At 33.2% G+C, this 23,340-nt stretch overlaps 1 protein-coding gene across 1 annotated transcript in view; it reads right to left on the bottom strand.

The window, feature by feature from the left end:
• Nucleotides 1-21,923, bottom strand: part of LOC118185452 (cytochrome P450 2J1-like) — a 49,017-nt gene extending 27,094 nt beyond the window's left edge. The window contains exons 1-3 of the mRNA XM_035355298.2: nucleotides 21,604-21,923; nucleotides 19,754-19,881; nucleotides 6,419-6,525 (exon numbers count right to left, since the gene is read on the bottom strand). Coding sequence (XP_035211189.2) covers nucleotides 6,419-6,525; nucleotides 19,754-19,881; nucleotides 21,604-21,854 — 486 coding nt within the window. The 5' untranslated portion in view covers nucleotides 21,855-21,923. The remainder of the gene's footprint in view (nucleotides 1-6,418; nucleotides 6,526-19,753; nucleotides 19,882-21,603) is intronic.
• Between the last annotated feature and the right edge of the window lie 1,417 nt (nucleotides 21,924-23,340).

Below are 23,340 nucleotides of genomic sequence, written 5' to 3'. Positions count from 1 at the left end.
CGTTCTCCACTCTCTAAATTTTCCAGTTTTGCGATTGTTTGCACTGCAGCATTTGGTACTCAGTTGCCTAAAATTAAACACAACTAAACTATATTTTGAATTATAAAAATTTTCAATTCATGTTTTGTGTTTTCATGCTTATAAAACACTGCTTATTGAATAAAATCAGAATTTTTCAAAATGATTTATTCAAGAATGTAATTGAAAATAAATGGTTATTCAACAGTTCTGAAAACTATCAATTTGTATTTCTTAGTTTTATATAGAACTTTTGTAAGTCTTTTATAAGTTATAGAATTGTTGAATGTTTTCACGCTATTTATCTGCATAGGTATTGCTTCTGAAATGTTTCTCTCATATCTGTATTAGCGCAAAATTTTCCCATGGTCCATTATGAATTTTCTGTCTTAATTATGTTCTGTATGTATGTGGGTGCGTGTGTGTTGCGTTTCAGTGAATCACCCAATTACTCGGATTTATCAAAATTCTGGAAAGGAAGTGGTTCCAGTTAGTCCAAGTATTTGAAATTTTGTGTACAGAATAAAGTAATTAATATATTTAATATTTTGCAGGAATTGTATCTATTTATTAACTTAATTTATAAGGTATTTATTAACTTATAAGGTATCCCTCCTTCCAGCATGCCTTCGTGGTGCACCGGTAGCACACTCGGCGCGTATTTGAGAGGTCCAGTTTCGAGTCCCTGCGACAGCAATGCATATATTGCACATCTCCTGCTTCAAAATAACCTAATGAATCTACAATGGCGCCCGGACTAAAGGTGGTGGACAATAATTCGTCACCACCAGGATTTGGTAACTAGGTCTCCTAATCCCCCGTCGCCCTTTAAAAGGAGGAGTATATAAGGTATTTTCTCCCTCCTTCCAGTATGCTTTCGTGGTGTATCGGTAGCACATTCGGCAGGTATTCGAGAGGTCCAGGTTCGAGTGCCGGAGAGGGCACTGCACATTTTTCTCCTGCTTCAAAATAATTGAATGACTTACAAACTTACGCAGGAAACTGATTTAGTTTGTACACGTATGAATTCTCTTAAAATCGATACATTATCCTAGGTCTCATTCTTTTTAAATTTATTTATCAGTCTTCTTTATCTTTCTTTTCATTTGCACTCATTTTTGAAATTTTTTTTAACGAATCTTTTTATTAATTACTGAGGTAATGCTAGAAGCTTCTATAATCCAGATACCTGAAGATTGGAAATTTTTTGAACCTTGGACAAACCAATGAAAAAGACTGTTAGAAAATATACGACAAAGCTCTTAAATGAGAAAAGTCAAAAACTCCACCAAAGTTCTGTGTTGAATTTAAAATCTAAGTTTGAAGAGCTAAGATTCTATAAACTGTGCAAGTAAATCGATATGCTTTCTACGCCAAAATGAATCCCACTTTAAGCAAGCCATATTTTAAAGCATGGATTTAAATGATGTTTTGAGAACTTCAGATGTATAACAACTCCGTAGCGCATATTTTAAAACAAGAGACTTCAATATGATGCAACTGTTCAAGACAGATGCGATATTATGCCTCACAGTTTATAGAATTTATTAACTTCCCCTTTCCCATTTTCATTTCATCTCGTATGCCTATCGATAATATCGGGACGGCTGAAATGAACTGCCTTCGGCTTTGAATTAATGAAAGCAATTAAGCTTGCATCTCGACTAAGATATTAGTCAAGGAATTACCGTACATAATTAATTTAATAATTTCATCACTAGTCCTGTTCCCTTCCGATATTTCATATGGTTCATTAGGGAATCCGTTATGTCTGAAAGTCTGATGCTGTCATGCATAAGATTTTAGTTTGATTGTTTATTGGTCATATTTACGTTAAACATTATGCATTGAGTTGCGCTGTGTAAATAGAGCTTTTCATGTGCACTTATATGAGTTATTTTTATAAATTGAATAGGAAAAAAAAGTTACACTGCCCTAGACTTTGAATAAAACTCAGTTTATTGAGTACATTCAATTCTCAATTTCAGTTTCATTTAAAATAAACGTCATAAATAATCGCATATCTAAGATTCCTTTTTGATAATTATAAATTTTACATTGCAGTGTTACTCTTACAATATTATATCATAATGTCTCTCTTTGCTAAGTCTATGCTGCACGTAGAGGAACTGACTGAACTCTTGAACGACTTATCACTGAGTTCATTTGTATAACAACAAACTCTAGAGAAGGGTTAAAATACCCTTTATTCATTCAACAGATTATTTACAAACGGCCCCTTTTAGGGCGTACAGGTAAGCCTCCATTCAGACCTTAAATCAAGATAAGAAAAGTAAGAGACTAATCTAATACTAAACTAAACTGACCTAGCCGAAGCTGGGCACAAATACCTAACATAATTGGCGTTAATTTAACCTGGCCGGCGATTATCAAAAGGCATGTACGATACGGCCGAGCGTAGTAAATTTAATAACAAGTAGCCTGACGGCAAACAAGCGTCACTAAGGACTCATAAGCGCTCTCTTCTTGAAGTAAGCTGATACTTCCTTAAATACGCTTTATAACTCATTTGCTTACAACGCGATATTAAAAACTCATATTGGTAGGGTATAGTAGATGGGAAAAGAGAATAGATGGTAAAGCATGTTTAAACTTAAAATAACTGTTAGGATGTCAGGACTTGTGTTTCTCTTGATTTGATTTGGAAACATAAATGATCCTGAATAGGAACAGGGAGCTTAATCAAGCTATGTTCAAGAAGGTGTGAAGTATACAGCACAAGTAGGAAAGGTATATGAAACCCTTTATTTTCAGTCTTTTACAGGATCTTCCGAACTTCGGAATACAAAGACCAACCACTTGTGGTCTGAACGTAAGAATATAAAAACTACTAACTAAAACTCTAACTAAAAAACTAACTTTGAATTAGTATACAAATGCCTAGCAAGACAATTTGCATAAACAAGTTAAAGCATTTAATTCTGGCCGGAAGTAGAAAATTAGAAGTGATAGTACAGTTTTAAAATAAAATAAACGTTAGTAAAACTTAGGATCCTTACAAGGAAATTAAAGTAACCTCTGCAATATTATAAATGTTATATTTTATATTATCAAAATAGTCCTGGGCAAACGTTTAACGTTAAGCTGCGCATACAGTAGTTACCTTTTAGAGTATTTCCAATGCTCTTTAATTTTACTACATTTAGAGAATAGAAAATGTTTTCTCTAGCGGATCCCTTGAAAGTTGAGAAAAGTTCAGTGTTTAAGATTTGTCGATAGTCGATTAGTTTTTGCGAAAAGGAATATTACTTCACAGATCTCGAGATTTCCAGAAAATTTTATTGATAACATTATTCAAATTAAACCCAGTTTCATGTTTTCGCAGCTCAAATAGTCAAAATCAGTTCCTTACTAATAATTACACCTAGATGTCCGTTTTTCGGTTGAATAGAATAGAATAATAATGAAAAAGATTATTATTTATTATATATTTACCTACATAAAAATTAATAAAAGAGCAATTTTTAAAACACTAATGTTGAGGTATATAAAAAAAACTTACAAACTGATAATTTAAATAACTGAAAGCTGTTTTTGGCAATACAGTTCCTAGCAACTGAAAACTTTCTTTTATTTGATAAAAAAATAGTTTAACGGTAAAACTCGTATCCCCATAGTTCCATGTTTGCTGTCGTTCCGTGAGTTTTTTCGAAAATGTACTATATTTATAACAATCGCTACATTTTAAATTCTCTTAAGCGTTCTGCTTTAAACAAATTTAATTCACCATGAGGGGATTTTTATATTACGTAATAATTAAATATGATATCCAGGAACAAGTAATATAATGCAGAACGCGTCTGTTGTCTTTTGTAGCAGCTTTAAATATTATTAAAATCTTTTTAAATAATGTAAATAGATGAACATTAAGGTATTTGTGAATGGCAATATTTGAAACCAGGCTCGAGTGCCACGTGCGACTCTCGCACGAAGAATGTAATTTATTTTTAAAATGTTAGAATTCTTTTTTCTTCTTATTTCGTATGTCGCCGTTTTGAGTGCTAAATAAAAGTTTTTCTGTGTTCCATCATTGGAGTTGCTTCATATTGCCAAAGAAGTATCACACTTTGCCTAAAATGTCCTATAACCTTCAATTAATAACTGAGACTATAGTCACTCACACGCCTTAGCAAACCGCCAATCCAGTGAACTATTACTATTCTATGTGTCTTTAATTTATGTTTTATGTACATCCGTAAAAAATAATAAAATAATAATAAAATATTTCTTATAATTTTCATCACCACTTTATTTTTAAAATTTATCTAACTAATAACTTTTATAAACTTGTACGTCATTAGTTTAATCAATAAAAGACATTTTTAACGCCACATGTCATACAGTTCAGCTATAGAATAAGTTTTTACCTTCCGCCTAATAACATATTTGACACATACCTATTTTATTCCCACTGTGTTGATTCACAAAACATGTTTTTTTTAATACCAATGGCGGGCCTTCAGCCAACTTCGGCTTGGCCGCTACTAAGGTTAGAAGTGATGGTCACTTTATTATGGAGTCATCTGATAAGCCACCTTTGTCTCCTATCTACTAAGCTACTAAGCTACATGGGCGGACAGTTACAACCATGCCTTCTCCGGGATTCGAATCTGGGCCCTTTGGCATCGTAGTCGGCTCCCCTAACCACTATACCGTCTGGGTGACTACAAAAACATGTAGAAATTACAATTTCATATAGTTATGAATTCACAATTTCTATAATAAAGATATAATTTATGGTTTCATTTCAGATTTTTTAGATAGTTTCTTGAGAAAGAAGAGGTTAAAAGCCTTGCATTTAGCAACAGAAGTTAAACCTACTCGAGAGAGAATTTTGAGGAAGAAATGCTAATGGAGTTCAGGTTGAAAAACTACGTCTCATTTGTAAAAACTGACAAGTCTGGAGTATGAATACATTCGTGCATAAGACTATTTTCTCTCTCACAGCACACAGATGTTAGATGAGTCAATTACTGCAGAAGTAGAGGTGTTCGTGCAGATATCCGTATTTCACGAAGCGCGAATCAATGGATTGCGTTTCGCACAGAATACTTAGTTCGGAGTTCATGTCTTAGCTTAGTAGATTTCGGCATGTGCTCCATTTGTCGCGCAGGCAAGACTTCGGTATTCGATCTGGTGCAAAATGCACTAAATCATATCTGCAATTACTTTTGCGATGGTTGTGGTAATTCTTAGTCGTTTGTACGAGACATTACAAATGTTCCCATCATGTACAATAATTTTTATACGAAACAATATATATGGTCTTGTAGGCTGCTTTTTCCGGTTCAGCCATTGCAATGGCAGCCTTAGATATGACGCAAAATCAGAAGCTACTTGAAGATTTAATGTGCAAAAAACGGAGAACACACTGACGCTTATTAAACCAAATACAAGCATTAGAAGTTACGTACTATTTTCAAATTTAAACTTTATATTGATATATTTAACATTTTTTGTGTGATCGTTGTTTTACTGTTTCTGCGTGTTCTTTAAAAGCATATGAGCAGCAAAATATTGCTTCCAGAAACAACTTGAATTTCGCAAATGGAAAATCCTCATATTTAAATATTATGTTCGGGAGAAACAAACCAAACATTATAGAGTAATTTTAAAAAAACATTATATAAAAACATTATACAGTATTATAATTTTAAAAGCCTTGTTCATGGACCATTTTCTCTTATGTGTGATATCATTCGTAAAATAGAAACTCATTAAAATATTGTATTCCTGTAGTTAAGTGTAACACATTACTCGTTAAATACTGTATGTGGATTTCTTGTATATTCTATATTTGAAGTTTATACGAGAAAGAGGTTTTTGAGCTAAGGAACTTTCGGAAAAATTAAGATTAGAATTATTAACTGAAAGTGATAGGTTATGTGAATGTAGATTTAAAGAAAACCTGTCTTACGATTTGAAAGTTTTTCTGCGCATAACTGTCTAGTAAAGTTTTGTAGTGTTTAAACTATCTAGTAAAGTGTTTGTATAGTAAAGCGCTTTGTTAGGTGCTTCGTACTTCTTTATCTTATGAAAGGTTGCACTATTAGAACTCTCGAAGCGGGAATGTTGAAAAATTAGCAGTGCCTACTTCAAATTCTAACTCCGATATGACAGCTGTTAGCTGAAGTTGAAACACGGAAGCACGCATGAAGGAAGGCTATAATTCCTGATAGGAGCACTGAAAAACTAGTTGAGATGCAAACGATGATTAGTAGCGGAAATTCTGCTAATGTATTTTTAAAGAGAAATTCATCTTTTTTTTTTTTTAAGCAAACTTTTAATGTTGTGTTAGTTCAACTGAGGAGTTGGTAAATCACTGAAAATGGATCTTACGGCTTGGAAAACGATAAAACAAAAAGGAAATAGCCGCTACCTGTATTTGAGTTTCCATTGCTGGTTTTTCCATTCCCAAATCGCGAAGAATTCGAACGGAAGTTCGTCTTTGCTCTTTCCATACTTGGCCGTTCGAAATACTTAAACCTGAAGAAAGAATATGCATTTGATGGTCACTGTATTTAATAGCTGATTATTTACTTTAAAAGAACTTTTAAATGTGTTTACCAAATCAAATGGAAGTGATATTTTGATGGCACTGATATTTTCTGATTTTGGCTCTTAAGCAGCAAAGCATTTTTTAATATTTGAAGGGTATCTTCATGAGAAGCATTAATTGTTTGATTTTTAAGCAGTCAATACAGCTAATATCGTTCTCGATGAGACTGAAATAAATCAATATATGATGACATTTAAGGACTGATTTATAAGTGAGCTCTGTATAAAAAAGTGTTTAATTTAAGACTACAGTGATAAATGGAGAACACACTGAAGTTTATTAAACCAAGACAGACTACAAAATATAAAATGGTAAATTTATATTCAAGTCTGGTCCACCAGCGGCCGAACGATCGCTGAATACTGGTAGTTATGACTTGGGTTCAATTCTAAGCGGATGGACTGGCTGCATGGGTCTTTCCGTGGCTTCCCCATGCGTAACATGTATAGAGCCAGTTTCTCTTAGAAAGTTCTCCACGAAGTTATCTCTCACCTTAGAAGACAGCCCTCGCGTACTTTGTCATTATTAAATTAAATAAACCAAATTATACTCAGATCTTAAATATTACCTATTATTATCAGAATTTTTTAAAATCTTCTTATGTTGCTCAGTGTAAATTGTTTCTTAGCTGAAAGGCTGGGTGTTGAATTCCAGTTAGTCATGGATATATGTCAGGGCAGAGCTTCCAGTTGTATTTTTCAAAGGACTACTAAATGAGGAGTTATAAGTCGTTTTGCATGAAAGTACTTTTAAAAGCTTGATGCAAGGAAAAGAATAATAAAATCTCTCGGGATATACTGGATCAAAACTTAGTTGGAGAAATCGTTATTACCGATGGCCAAAGATCTACGACAAATATCAGCAACAGTTTTAACAGAATGCTTGTTTCTGAAGAAGAGGGATTTGGTGATTGTTTCCCTCGAAATGACTGGAATTAGTTTGAAAAAGTCGCATAAATTCATGACCTAGAATAAACAATAAATTTGCTATCAACAATAAATTTGAAAAATTTTGCATGCGAAGATTACTCTAATCTTTAAAAAAATTAAGAAAATGCTTAGTATCAAACAATATAAACAATTAACGTGTAATTAAATAAGCATTACACTATATATATGCTTTTGAACTGAAATTTACATTTATAAATCATCAATCAAAATCTGATATCACGTTGTTATGTGAAATCAAGATTCTCTTTTAAATGAACAGGATTTGAAACAATTTATTATACATGCGTACATCTGTTGCTTTCATATAATATTCGTTATTATGTGATACGTTTTCAAGTCCAATACATGTACTAAGTTTTAAAATTATTTAATTTTAAAGAATAATCCATGAATCATAACAGAAATATGAGTAAGCTTGAAAAAAATCTCAAATTTCTGGACTTTTATTATATTTGTGAAATTTATGAAAATCATTTAGAATACTCTATCCTCAGAAATTTGAGCTGCAGTAAAATTACTATCAATTTTGTCAATTCAGATTTAAGACTTTTGCGCAAGCGAGAAACAATGTAATTCGTAATGGCTGAAATGCAAAAACAGCTTTATTTAATACTTACAACATGAAAATTTGCTTCAGAAAAGGAATAAGAGTTATACTGTTTTATACCACTATAATATTTCTATTTCTACACTGTTAAACAGAATTTTGCTAAAAATGTAACACATGAATTCTTTTAGAACCTAAATAATGCAAGAAAAATAGCAACATTCTGTGACATTTAAAGGCGAAAGATTCGTGACATTTTGATGTCTAGGGCCACAGCTTTTTAAGGAAAAAGGAACGTGAAACTGGATTCGCTGCAAAATAATCTCTGAGAAAAAGTATGCGCGTATGAATTTTAAAATTAGACAAATTTAACCTTGATTGTTATTATTTTTGCAGAAAAGCTTTATGCATTTCGGCGAAATAATGTATGGCTATCTCTTCTTGAAAGATTTCACTCAGGAACACATTGTTACTCTTCGTTTGTCACATAAACCGAAATGTGTTGCTGCATTTAAATCTGCAGCTGTTTGTTTAATCAAAATATGGCGAGCCAAATTGTTTGGACTATATAAATTACAGCTAAGCACGGGAAAATTCCCTCCCTAAGTGGAGAAATGTTTAAGGAAATCTGTTTCATGTTTACGTTACACATGGGGAATGTATAAAAAGTCCCACGCAGCCACTCGCCAGGATTTGACAAATGGGGTGGCCGCATGTAAACATACCGTAGGCGGATCAAATGTGTCACTCTTCTGTGATTTTACCACTCAGCCGCTCATGGGAATGATGCCCTGATGGAATATTTTCTTATGGAATTTATCTGTGGAAGAAAGTAACAGACAAGATGAGGACAACAAGAATCTTGTCTTCCTTACCTTTTCTGAAAAATGTAGTAAACATTTTATAATGTAGAGAAAGTCGTGAAAATAATGATATAGCCAGCGATACGATTACGATTTTCAAGGTATTTTTAGAAATATCTGTGAATAATCATCTTGGGGCTCTAGAGGGGCCAAAAGAAAGTCAAAAGCATACTGTGACTTCACTGTAATTCAGCATCGGATGTGTACCTCTGAAATTACCCTTTCATTACCAAAAAATCTTCTAGGCAGATTTATCGATTCTGACTTTATGAGGTTGGATAATATTTAATTTCTATTTGTTTCAAACTATGGTGTTTTGTGTCTGGGTCACGGTGGTAAAGCCAAGTTTTATCTTTCTGCCACTACCAGTGAAAAACAATTTTGATTTTCTTCATTTCCAGCGTCAACATTCTGGTTACCCATCTGGTGCAAATTCTCGACATCTTAAGATTTTTCTAGCAAGAATTTCATTTCTTCACTGATCCATTACTGATGCCTATTTCCGTAATATTTCTTCATTTACCTATGTGACGCAGACATCCGATATCTTCCTCTTATCTAGAGGGATGTTTTTCTTTTGATTCAGCACTCATACCCATTTCCGATGCAATGTTTCCGAGAAAATGTTACTCATTGTTTCTATCGCATATTCCTAGACTTCAGTACAAATCTCATCAGCAGTCTCATTCACACTGTAGCGAAATCAAGAATCATTATTTGAGCGACACTGTTCTCTATCTAACATGCTATCCCACCAGTTGTCATGGCATGAGAAACTACTGTGTTAGCATAGGCTGCATTCATGCGTTTGGGAATATTTGTCAACGTAATGCCTTCTTTTACCAAGAGCACCGAATGAACACCGAATCTCTCTAATAAAACACTGAATCTCTTATCATAACCACCGAATGATATTTAATGTTCTGAATATTAAGAAGATATCACTGACTGATTTAAGAGCCTCGAATAAATGTAAAAATAACGCTTGTAAGTGCGATTTCTTTCAATACTTCCTAAAAGGTGATGCAATTGCTTTTTGCCTTGTTTTGTCATTATACAAGCACTGCAACATATTTAGGCGTGCAGCTTCTTTATTGTGAATGCCTTTCATAACCCTAAATTAACAGGGCTTGTGCCAATTTGACTTACAGAAACTAACAGATTTGTTTAGGCTGTATTCAATGTCAGGGCGAATTAGTTACAACTATCAAAAGAACAATGACTTTTAAAACTAATTGTTATGCAGAGATTTGGACTTCAATGGTATCCTAATTATGGGGAACTAGTGACAGGAAACGAGCGGAAGGTGCCAGGAAAACTGATTGAGATTAGGTTAAAGGATGGTTTAGCTCTTGTGTCTGTTGCAGAAGAAAGAGAGAATGCTTTTGTTGCTGCTATTACTGATCCTAAGTGGTTAGCCATTAGGCTAGACAAGATACATGAGTCCAAGAACCGTCAATAAATCCAAAACGAAAGTAGGTCTTTTCAATAGGTCATCTTTTGAAAGTCCCAAACATGTGAGAAGATGTTTAGGAATGAAATGATCAGTATTACATTTCCTACAGGTGAGATAGATCTTATTTTCCCGGTTAAATTTAAGACACTTCAGGTGTCAACTTAGGAGCCTCGTCAAAGTCACTTGGGAGCCTGGTCTGGTGAGCTCGAATATCTCCAAAAGTATTAGCATCTTCCGGTTACCTGGCAAAGTACCATTCATGAGCCGGAGGAGAATGCCGGGAAGAGGCAACAGTAGATTTAACTCTCGAGCTGATCTCTAAAAAGGTCAGAGTGCCAGCGGTAAGAGTCATTGAAGCACCTCCCTTAGCTAGGATATTAGCTATTTCATTACCACTGAGGCTAGTATGTGAAGGTATCTATTGCAGATGCACATCATGAATGAAAGGGAGTTTTTGCAGTAAAGCCAGAATAGAGAGCGAAGTCTTATTACCAATACGAAGCTCATTTTGAAGATGCTGAATTGAACTGCAGACTGTTGGTCAAAATGAGAATGCCCTTTCCTTCCCTAATGAGAAGACAGCCTCGGGGAACGACAAACGGACAGACATTTGATAAAAATCTTTTTATAGGTATATGCTGAAAGCCTGGAAATAGAAAATTAAAACCAATTTCCGTTGCGGGAGGTTACGGAGCTGCAACTTTGTAAAAAGGAAAAAAAAAGACTTGAATGGGGACTGAAGACATTTATTGTCGCTTTAAAACTGTGATGCAAAGTGAGTACGCTGAGCATTGCTTCGTGGGAGACGTTTTGTTGGTTGTGTATCTCTGGAAATTTCCCACCCCGTACGAAAGATTAAATACCTATATTGTCTTTCTTGGGGAGTATAGGAAAAAATGTACGGCGCCTGAATTTAATCATTTCGTGGATAGAATTATCCCAAACATGTTTGACCAAATAGATACAAGTGAGACGTGATTGCAGGAGAAGAGTGGTTACTTAATAAGTAAGTTTGAAATTTGAAAAGGGAAGAAGATTTTGGGGAAAACGAAGGAGGAGGGGTTTCAAGGAGACTTAAATTTTTTTGCGGCTTCGTGCCTTTGCTTGATCGAGATATGAAAAGAAAAAAAAAAAAAAAAAAAAAAAAAAGGTGGAGACGGAAGAGTCTGCATATATTTTGCCGGCTTGCTCCCCTTGCTATAAGATAAGTGATTTCAGCTTTATACAAAGGTGAAGTGTTCCATTTTTTTGATTTTTAAGAAATGCTTCCTTCAAGTTCAGAATATCACTGGCTGAAAGGTGTGCGCGGGGTGTGAAAAAGAAAGAATACATTTTGCGGAAGATAAAAGAGGAGGTGAGTCTTCGTTTGTTTTTCGGCTTGCTGCCCTTGGCAGGACAGACTTCAGTTTTTAGTTGAAGGTGAAGTGCTTCAGTTTCCAGATTTTAAGAAATAATTATTGCAAGTTACGAATAGCGAGAGATCACTGGCTGAAAGATGTGCTCAGAATGTGATGAAAAAAGAACGTATTTTAGCGAAGCTGTCTTAAAAAGATGTAAATTCTTACTGCGCCTTGATGTGAAGGTCCTGTTTGCGGTTTTTATAATAAAGTGATGCAGATACAGACCTTCAAGGGAAAAGGGTTCCTGCTTAAGGCTGTGATGATTAGGTGATGCAGGTGCAGACCTTCAGCTGAAGACCGAGAGAAAAGGGTTCCTGTCCTACAAAAAAGAAGAGGATAGAGATACCGAAAACAGTTCCTCTTATGGACTGTATCGAACTGTATGGGAAGTCAGTATTCGTCTGAAATATATCTAACAGTGTGGAATGTATCTATAGTGCTCCTATGAACAAAATCGGACTATAGAAATTTACATCGAAGCCGAAAAAAGCCGTAAGTACCCTTCACCTCTTTCATACATGCATGGATTATGTGAAATATTGTTGCGTGCGTACGGGTTCGTAATAAATTGAATGCAAAAGTCCTATGAGAAGGGAACAAAATTTATTACTATCACAACAAATAAAACAAAATGCTTAAATTTCCACATATATGCATACAATGTTACAATATCTCACAGTAGTTATCTTTTAAACTATTCAAACTCATATAAGAATCGCTACAGTAAACAACAACAGTTTTCTAAACAAACTTGAATTGAGAGATTTTGATCCCGCTTTTATAAGCTTTTTAATCAGCATGAGCATAGTCTGGTATTTTCTCGATTTTTCCCGAAAAGCAAAAGCGTACAATTACGAGATATCTATTTATTAAATGCTCGTGCTCATGTATTTTTAACTTTTCTGGCTTAGCTTTCTCTTCAAATAAGTCTCGTGCTACATTGCGTGGTAATATAAAACGATTTTAATTAACTTTATTTAAAAAATACTAAATAAATACAAAAACCGTAACAATATATATAAATTATAAATTGATAGTCAGGAGTATCTTTTAAATTTAGGTATAAATCTTTGTGTGTATGTTAATTGAAATTTTTATATATTACCGGCATTCCTAATGGCTAGTGTAATGAAATTGAGCAGCTAAGCATAATCAAATTTTAATAATAGGTTTTTGTCCACTACAGTAAAGTAAGTAAATTTAAAATTATTATTATGTAAGTCGAATGTGGGTATGTGTAACTGAGGTTACATTTGCACATTATTTATCAAATGTTCATTAAGAAAAGAAGGATTAAAACTTGCTACTTTGTTATTAAATCTTGTGACGTAATTATTAAAGAATTTCAAAATTTCTTATTTTGTATTATCACAACTATTTATTCCTACACAACGTAATTTAATAGCTGGAAAAATATTTTATTAGCCATTATTTGTAATTTTTACAAGTTAAAATGAATCACTGCGTAGCAGAAGAATCGCTAGCTTGCGAACAGCTGTCTTAAGCAGCAAAAAATTATATTAACAAAATCAAACAAATACCTAGAAATAGTTTAGCTGTAACTGCGCAAATACAGATTCAAGTCTCACTTACCAAATTCTAATACTCTGAAGTCACTGACAGTTCAGCAAGCAAACATTCATTAGCGGCGAGCGAAATCCCCGAGACAGGCAAACTTCGCTTAAACATCACAGTTATGTCAATTTCATGCCCTGAATGGCTAAATTTTGCGTGGTCTTCTTAAATGGCTAAAATTTGCGTGGCCTTCTTTCTTCTTGAATAGACGAATATTGTGTGAGAAATAATGTGAAAAATAGGAAAAAAAGAGAACTAAAACTAGCAGATAGCAAATTATCTATAATTATCCCAATGCAAATTTCTCAAGGTTAATGTTACATTTAAGAAAATGTAGTTAAGAAAGTTACAGTTACATCTAAGAAAGTGTAGTTATACATTAAAAAAAGTTTTGGTCACTACATTTAGTTCTTAAATTTGACTTCCTGTGCCAATAGTGAGTAAATTATATGATTGCTGTAAATGTAAATTGATTTCTTTCGAATCAATTTCATACTCTAAATTTTAGCATTCATTTACACTTTTCATTGATACATTTTCATATTTCGTCTTTCTTAGAGACAATTAATGTTTTCCTTTAATGGAATCAGAACATTCTTAAATTTTTCGTCATATTACATAATTTTTAAATAAGCTGAAAACTTTGGTTTCATTACTTGGTACCTCTCAGAGCAACATGAAGAAAATAACAAATTCTAAAATGTCGAAAAATTGAAGTCATACAAGCCAATTAAACAACTCAGCCAATTAAACAACTCTTAGCACTTGTTTAATAGATTGCGCTGAAAATTAAGGCTATGGCATCAACTGGAAAGATACATTTATTGATAACTTATTACCACGTTCTATCTTCCAACAGTAGATCAACTGGAGTTCCTAATATAAGAAAGAGGCACAAAGATAAGAGATAACAAAGAGGTACCAAAAGATTAAAATTACAAAGTAAGGTCTTTTTTTTTGAGCGTTACAAAAGTAGAACTAGAAATTAAAATTGTTAAATGAAAGTGAAGGACTACTTAAACGACCAGAAATTATTACAAAAATAGGAGATTTATGAGTTTCTCCTTTTATGACTCAAGTTTCGCATTCTTTTTTTAAGGAATTACAAAGCAGTTTAGGTTTGGTCAATGTGTGGTAAGCAACACAGATAATGAATGGTGTAAATATCGGAATAGTATAGTTTTGTAAATTGAAGGGAAAACTTTAGAATTCAAACCTTTGAAATGGGAGCTTTTATCTTCAATTTTATAAGACAATTATTAAAATCATCTAAGGCAGAAATCAAAAGCAAATCATTAAAAGAGCCATTTAGCAAATTTACTTGCTTTGTGAAAACTTTAATTGCATAAGGATTATTTATGTTGAAAGAACGTGGTCAAGTATTCTGCTATCTATGAAACCACTTAAGATTCTTGTCTACGTATATGTTTTATTTACATTCAACACCCGATGAACTTAAAAGCAGTTTAGTCCAAAACACACAATCTAAAGTACTTCCTTTTATTAATGGTATTATTTATCCTAACTTTATCAGCTTTCAAAGACCATGATTTTAATTACTTAATTAATGAACTTTTTCTAGAGTGGAAGTTTATTTAGACATAGATTATTCAAACTCACTACTTGAATACAAAACCTTCATTTAAAAGATGTTCCAGATAAAAAATTATTTGAGATGACGATGGATGTAGTGACTGTCTTGCTTTTAATGTTTTTAACTGAGGAAACTTATTGAATAGAAAGCTGATATGGCGGCTTGGGATGTATGCATCATAATTAGGAGAAATGAAGTAAACCGATCTTTTGAAGTTTTACTTTTCTTTTACTTCGCAACTGCAATAGTAATGGCTTCATAGTCATTGCTTAAAATGCGTAAAAAAGTCTCCCCCCCTTTGACTTATTATGAAAAAATACTTTTCGATTTCAAATAAAACAGGTTCTGTATTTAACTTTGAAAGTCGTATTATGAAAGTTACTTCATTTGGCTGGCATGTATTAATTAAAAATGAATGTTTGTAGAGAGTGTTCGAGAAAGGTGAACACAACTTTTATTTCCTTAATAGAATATTTATTTAATGTAAATTTGGCTGCCCAGACGGTATAGCGGTTAGGGAAGCCTGGCTGCGATACCGAAGGACCCTGGTTCGAATCCCGCAGATTGGAATTTGTGGAATATTATTTTTTTTTTTTTTTTTTAATTTTCATTGCCGAAACTTGAATATTTTCGTCTTTAAAAGCACTTATGTAATTGGAAGTATATGACTATGACCAACGACTGCGGGTTGGTGTATTTAATTATGGCAAAGCACACTAGGGCTATCTGCCTAAGGGGAGGGATGCCTTCGTGGAGGACTTTCTAAGGGAAACTGGCTCGTATACACGCTACACATGGGGAAAACCACGAAAACACCCATACAGCCAGCCCGTTCGCGGGATTCGAACCTCGGACCGAACTACCAGTGTTCAGCGACTTTACCGCTCGGCCGCTGGTGGGCCCAACGACTGCGGGAAAAAAGGCGTGGTAAGGACTTTTAAGCCGGATAAGGGAGTGGATATACTGCCGATTGCAATAGGAAAATGAGGTGAGCAACTAGATGTTATAGCAGTCCTATATACAAAATTTAAACGTTCTACGACTAATTGTTTTTGAGTTATGCGAGGGAAACACACGCTTACCTATATACGTACAAGCAATCAAAGAAAACTCCTTTTTGAATCCATTTTAAGATCCGTTTTGGAGAAAGATGTCTTTTATTCTGCCCGTACGTATAGACGTCACGTAAAAAAAATCGTCCAAATGAGTTGGGAACTGTCAGAATTGATATTTCCGTTGAAATATGATACCCCAAAATTTTCGCGATTACAATAGTTCCTTTACTTCGAGAAAGGGAATAAAAATAATTTGCAAACATTTTCGAATTCCTTTCGTACTATAAAAGCTATTGTACACATTTAGACTTTGAAATGGCTTGAATTGAATAAATTCATATGATAAAACATGCCAGATGCTATGCTATGCAAAAAAAGGAATGCGATTTTGGAAAATGCATAACAGGACCTCACCTGTGTTTAGTTACAAAGGAGAAAAACATTTTAAAACTCATGTAGCCAGCTTCTTCAACAGTCAGAACTAAACAACGTACGCTGATGTTTCATTCGTTGAGTCACTGCCAGAACAAGAAGAAGACAATTTTTCAGTTGTCAGTCGCATGCTCATTAACTAATGAAATTAACATACTATATAAATATTTTCTTTATTAAAAAGTTTAAAGCTGTAACAGTAGTGAAGAACGTTCGTAATTTATTTTGATTTCTCTACGAAAGGCTTAAAATTTCTGTACACTTATTTGAAGGACATGTGATTTTTGCACACTTATTTTAAAGGATATATATTTTTTTGTACACTTTTTTCAAAGGATACAGGTTTTTATTCCTCATTATTAAAACATGCAAAAAATGTCATCAGGAATAACAAAAGAAACTAAGTTAGTGTGAAGATACAAATAAGGTGCTCGAGGCGCATGGATCAATATTCCTTTGTGTGTGAAAGGAACTAAATTTAGAATTTCTGGGCTTCTCTTTGAGTGCGAAGAATATTCAAGTTTTTCGCACACCATTTTTTTTTAATTTATTCGAGGAGCGAAAACGAATACATTAATTTCAAACTCTGAATTACTATCAGTTTTTTAAATAAAAATAACGCATCATTGCCTTGGAGCAATGTGAACAATAAGAATTATTCATATACCTAGCATTTGTATTTTACTTTTATCAAAATAAACAGGATTTATTTTAATTTTATATTCAATAAAATATCGAGAAAGTATAGGGAAATTCGTTTTATGCAAAACGGTTTCTTTCATTCTTATTAATGGGCTGATTGTTGTTAATATTTGAATAAAATCTAATTGAATTTTTTGTTCCATTCCTAACTGGAAATTTCCATTTCCGGTAATGAAAACATATTGCATTTTTTATGAGAATCAGTTATGCGTATGATACATCTGTAAACGCTGTTGATGGAAAAGAATTCTGAATCGTTATGCATGTAAGTGCATATTCCTTTTAGTAAAGGACAAGCTATTTATTTTTAACAATTAATTTGCTTGCCTGAACTAGTATGTATTTACATATTGTAAACTCATTTTTAATTTTATTATACCTTGCTGATAAGGATAATTTATTTTCTACCTCTTCTTTTAAATACAGCGATTGGATACAAAATAGTGCAATATGTTTATATAAGACGGCCAGCTTTGGTTAGACCTCATAAGGTTTTCTCTCCTTTTTTTCTTAATGCCTTCGTGATGTAATTGTAAGCACTTTCGGCTGGCAATCAGGAGGTTCAGAATTCAAATCCCGGAGAGGGCATTGCTCTACTCCGATAAATACCTAATGACTCCTTGCGAAGATAATCGTCATCTAGACATTTAGCGATTGAATTAACCATCCACGTGGATCAATTTCTGTTTATTCAATATTCATATACACATAGTTTTCATACGTTTAGTCATCTTGGATTAAGTAAAGAAAATATCACATACAAACTTGAGCTGAAAAATATTTCCAGGAATATTTAGTTTTTTATCCCTTGTTCTTCACCAAATTCTGGTTAACCGAGCTTATATAAAAAGGGAGCAGAAGACCTGGTTTATTTTATACAAATGATATCTCGCTCTCTTTTAGCCCTGTCTCAGTGACAGAACTCCAGTTTCACAAACAGAAAAACAAAATTTATTATTACTAAAAACAGTCTAATAATGCATACATAAATTTCATATTTTTAATCATTTTAGAACCATCTTCAAAATTTATTGAAATGTCAGTACTAAAAGCTAGCTATTGTGAATCTAATTTTGGATGACCATGCTCAGTTTTTCTCAGTAACTTGTAACATTTTATGTATATATATGTAGATGCAATATTTCAGCTTTAAGATTTTCTTTAAAAAATATGTCCAGAATGTATTTTGATTACTATAAATACTGTTATTTTCATAAACTGCTTATAAATGCATTCTGAGATAAATATAAGAGTATGAGAGGGTCGTTTTAGATAGGGTCAAATAGAAGAGTCCTGTATAGTGTAACAAGTATTTATTACACACGAACATTAAATTTAACTTTAAGAAAATTACAGAGCAAGAATTTAATACAACCTATCAGGTTAGATACTTGGCTTTTACTGAAGTAATTCTCTGGTTACTCACCAGACGGCACCCTTGTTGTCGCACAGTTTAGTCCTTTCGATGAACAGGTTATTTGCGATTCACGTAGAAGACAATTTAAAAATCTTATTATTTTGTTAATGACAACAGGCGCTAAATAGCATAGTAGCGCACGTTTGTCAAGACGCGCTTCAAAACTTTATTGCTTCTGACCAATACAACAATAAATCAAAGATGTTATACTATTTTCTAATCGAAACTCAGCGTTCTCCAGTTATCCAGTCTAAATTGCATGATGTCGTATCTCGTGGTATAGTTTCGTCATTACTCGTATACGTCATTACAATAGGGACTCGTCTACGTCCCAGCACCATACTCTTATATCGTCCTGCTGCATTGACGAAAAGGATATACTAGCGCCTCTGTTGCGGTAGAAAATATCCGACTCGGAATCGAATGCGTCTTTTTGCCCGCCTGCCTAAGTACTGTTTAAACAATACGTAGATTCCAATTCGAGTCCCACTGAAGTAATTGTTGCCAACAAAGCTAACAGAAATAGCTCCAGAAAAAGGCGGAATAACTGTCGTCCTCATGATAATAATTTATGATACTGAAGTCGTTGGCACAAAGCGAAAACTTGGCTTTTGAGCTTATGAAAATAATTATCCTATTCTCCTGTAATTAAATGCTGAAAGTTTGTATCAGTAGTTATATATATTCAGCCTTAGGGAAGGATCAAGTATTCAGTCTTAGTAAAGGTTTAGGTAAGCAATCAAAATTATGTGGAAGTTTGGACAACTAGCGCAAATGTTAGACTAGTAACTTTCACTCTTTGAAATAATGGACATGAGAAATTAATAGCATATAATTTCTTTTCCTACCGCTACTGATTTGTGAAATTAAATAGCTTATAAGATTAACAGATACAAATTCCAAGAATCAAAACTCTCAGCAATACCTTTCTGAAATCGAGTAAGTAAATAAATAATGTATTAAATAAATTTGCTTTTAACAAAATATTTCTGAAATCAAACTCTGATTTTTTTGTAAAAAACTATCAGGTATTCTATAAAATCAGATTAAGGATGTAAATGAGAAATAAACCATCTGTATTATCAGTATATGAATTGTAACACCGAGAGTTTTAATTCAGAAAAAAAAAATTAAATGGATCACGTGTAATCATAGGATACATACTTGTGCTATCTGGTAAGAGGTGGTTTGGCGGATTTTTAGGGCGATCCAAGATGTCATTATTCGACAAAGCTTCTTTAACAACTTCAAAAGTGCCCAAGACCACTACTAGACGTCTCCCGAGGTATAAACTGAAAAACAATAATGAGGAATATCTTAGTCACACATATAATTAACATTTTTTGCGCATGTAATATTTTGAAGGATGCATGTTACAAATGCGTTGAATTAGCATTTAAGACAACTAGAATTCGCAATTATATTTTTATAAAACAGAAATATAAAATTTAATAATTAGACACTGTCGCCATATTCTGGTGGTGACGAATTATCACCCACCACTTTTTTTAATTCGGGCGTCACTTCTAGAGTCATTAGGTTGTTTCGAAGTAGGAGACTTGAAAAATGTGCAATGCTGTCCCCACGAATCGAACCTTGGATCTCTTGAATATGCTTGGAGTGTGCTTCCATTTACACGAGGATAGCAGGCGAAAATACCTTATACCATAACTTTACAAAACCTTATACCATAACTTTACAAAACAGTGATGCACTAAGAAACCCTTACCAAACTCATTTTGCATCCGTGTTTCTGAGTATATTTGTCGTATGTTTCATTTCGTCACGCAACGTTTGGGGAAAAATATTCGATTATTTGTTAATTTTGTTTGCACCAGAAAATAAAGAATTAGAAGTACATATTAAATAGGCCATATAAATAGGGTTATAAAAGTGCTTGCCCAAGACGAATGAACGGAGATGGCTGTGGTCCTTGAAGGCTTAAATTCAAAACTACTTGATAACCAAGGTAATATACTTTTCAAAAATCAAATACGAAAGTTTATACGCCGAGTGAATCGTCGAAGGTAAAAAGTAGTGAGTAATTTTTGTGCCGTATTGTTGCGTCTTATTGTCAGTTCTATTTAACGACTATTTTAAAATATAACTGCCAATTAACACTCTGTAATATTATTTAATATCATTTAGTGGATATGTGACGGGAGTAATGTAAGGCCACCAATATAAACATAAACTACGGTTTGTATAATGTTTATTTCTTCGATGAAATAAATTTGTATCCAACATGCAAATATTTAGTAGTTCTTTTATGTTACTATTCTCATGTGGAAGTTTCATGAATGCAACTGCGTAACTCTGTATTTTTCTAGAGTTATAAATCCTATTTTTAATTTTTGCTAATTTTAACTTCTTTGTGATCTTTATAGTTTCGTTTTTTATGCCTTTTCATATGCCCTGTTTCCAAATTTTCATTCAAGGTTTAATCATCGATCCATAACCTCATCACGATTTAATATTTACACATTACACATCAAATATTTGCAGGTAAAAAATATCAGGATTTTAAATATGCATATATTAAAATGCAGTTAAAACAAAATCTAAACCATTTGACCTTAATCACTTGTTTTAAAATTGTTTTAAAATATTTTAATACTTATGTTTAAAATATTTATGTTTTCATTAAAAGCTTACTTACAAGAAATTTACTACTTTTATAAATTATTCATAGTATATAACTAAACGCAAAATACATCAGATACAACATTTTAAAACTCATGATGTTGATGGTGTTGTTGTAGCTTGTCTGACTTTTCAAAGTCGAAGAAGTTTCAAAACAAAGTCGAAGAATTTTTTCTGGGCAAGAAGCAAATGATTTCAGCTGCCGTTGGCCTTCAGCACCACAACTTTATCTAGCTTCTTCCTAAATTTGATAGAGCGCACCCTGGGGGGGGGGAGGGTTCGAGGCTTTACCACCTTCATCTTTTAAAGAAGCAGAACGTCTTCTTTTCACCTCAGAAAGTTATAACTCTTGAATAATTTATTAAACTTACCTAAAAATAGGTCCATAAGTGAAAGTCAAATCATGTAGAGTTCTGTATGCTTCTTTCCCAAGAAAAGGAAGGTATCCCAAAATTGGAACTCCTACTGGACCAGGAGGAAGATTCTTCTCACTGCTTCTCCATAAATAAATCGCCCAAAACGTACATGCTATTAATCCTAATTCTAAACTGTTAATTACTATTTCAGGAGTCACATTCAAATAGTTACGAGCTAAGGCTTCAGCATCCTGAATAAAATTCATGATTTTGAGCGATTGCTTAGGAGTTGAGAAAAAGAGCCTATGTGCTTTGCGTAACCTCAGTAAAGTATGTTTGACAGTGTTTACACTAATAAATTCTAATCTTCTGATCTAAAAGTCGGTATCGTATTCAAAAACTAGGCAACTAGATAAGGATCAGATGATATACCACTGACACAGATACTTGACAAATGTATCAGATTGGAATATTATGACAGGTACACTGTAGAGCTCCGTTTATCGAATGTAATTGTAGTGAAGCAGATCGAATAACTTTTGAGAACTATTTTTGACAATTAAAGTACATACTGCATTAAATAACACAGTCCATCATAATTTTTTAGGTAGCTCTGTTTGTAAGGTATTTATTAACTAGGTAATGTTAATTCTGTTCAATCGTTTTTATCTGCTAGTTTTCCGTTAAATGAAAATTAGATAAGATATAAACGCATGATTATATATAATTTACTATTACATTATTATATATATTATTTACTAGCAATTAATATTCAAACCTGTGCTCGTGGAGAGATTTGTAGCTGAAATGGCGTAAAGATCATATTTGATGAAATGTGAAACTAACATTCAGTTAATTCAGTTCTGTTTAACATTCAGTTAATTCAGTTCTATTTAACATTCAGTTAATTCAGTTCTATTTAACATTCAGTTAGTGATAATTTTTAACCGACGAAAGTTGTTCCTAGAGTTAATGATTTTCAGTTTATTCTAAGTTCTAAAAAGCGTTTTGATTCAATTCTAACGACCCGTTGAGAACAAATATTTATAATCTGGAGTTTTTAACTTTTCGTTTTTTTCTTAATAGTGGGCATTAGCGTTAAAGGCGTTGGCCACCAGTATGGTCAGAAACAGTGGTCCCTTTATTAAGAAGGCACCTAATAGGTGGGCCACCGTTGCTTCCTATGACGGGGCAGACGATTTAGATCCATGCTTTCTCCGGGATTCGAAAGCAGGCCCTTCGGTACTGCAGTCAGAATCACTAACCGTCCGGGCGGCATTTTTCATTAATTTTAAATTTTTATAAATTGTAGAATAAATTTACTTCTTTTTATTAGAGTAGTTAATTACAAGAATCGATAGCTAAAAGTGAAGGTGGTAAGTTTTATTAATTTTGAGCAAGATTCGTTAGTTCCTAGTAAGGTGTTTAAAGAAACCTTATACATAAAAAATTGCATTTTGACTTATTTAAGAGCAGGTATATCGTTTTATGTTTTGACAAGTAGTGTGCTTATGTTCAAAATTAAAATCCAAATGAGAGCTTTAATCATTGCCTGTGGCACACTTACGAAAAATGGCTTCATTACTATAACCACTTTAAACAGAAGTGCGTTAGATGCAGCAGTCTGCTTTAATGATGTGTTCGAACTCATGCTAGTATGTTAAAATACTTAAGCCATTATAATCAGATGTTCAATTAAAATGATCGATCATGTTTAAAGTTCACGAGGCTGTCTTAAATTATCAAAAACTC

Source organism: Stegodyphus dumicola, chromosome 1 (genome assembly GCF_044657685.1).
Source record: "Stegodyphus dumicola isolate Sdum_Otavi_A_Nest chromosome 1, ASM4465768v1".
NCBI lineage: Eukaryota > Metazoa > Arthropoda > Arachnida > Araneae > Eresidae > Stegodyphus > Stegodyphus dumicola.
The sequence above is the reverse complement of the archived record's forward strand: the minus strand, read 5'-3'. Positions and strand labels throughout refer to the sequence as shown.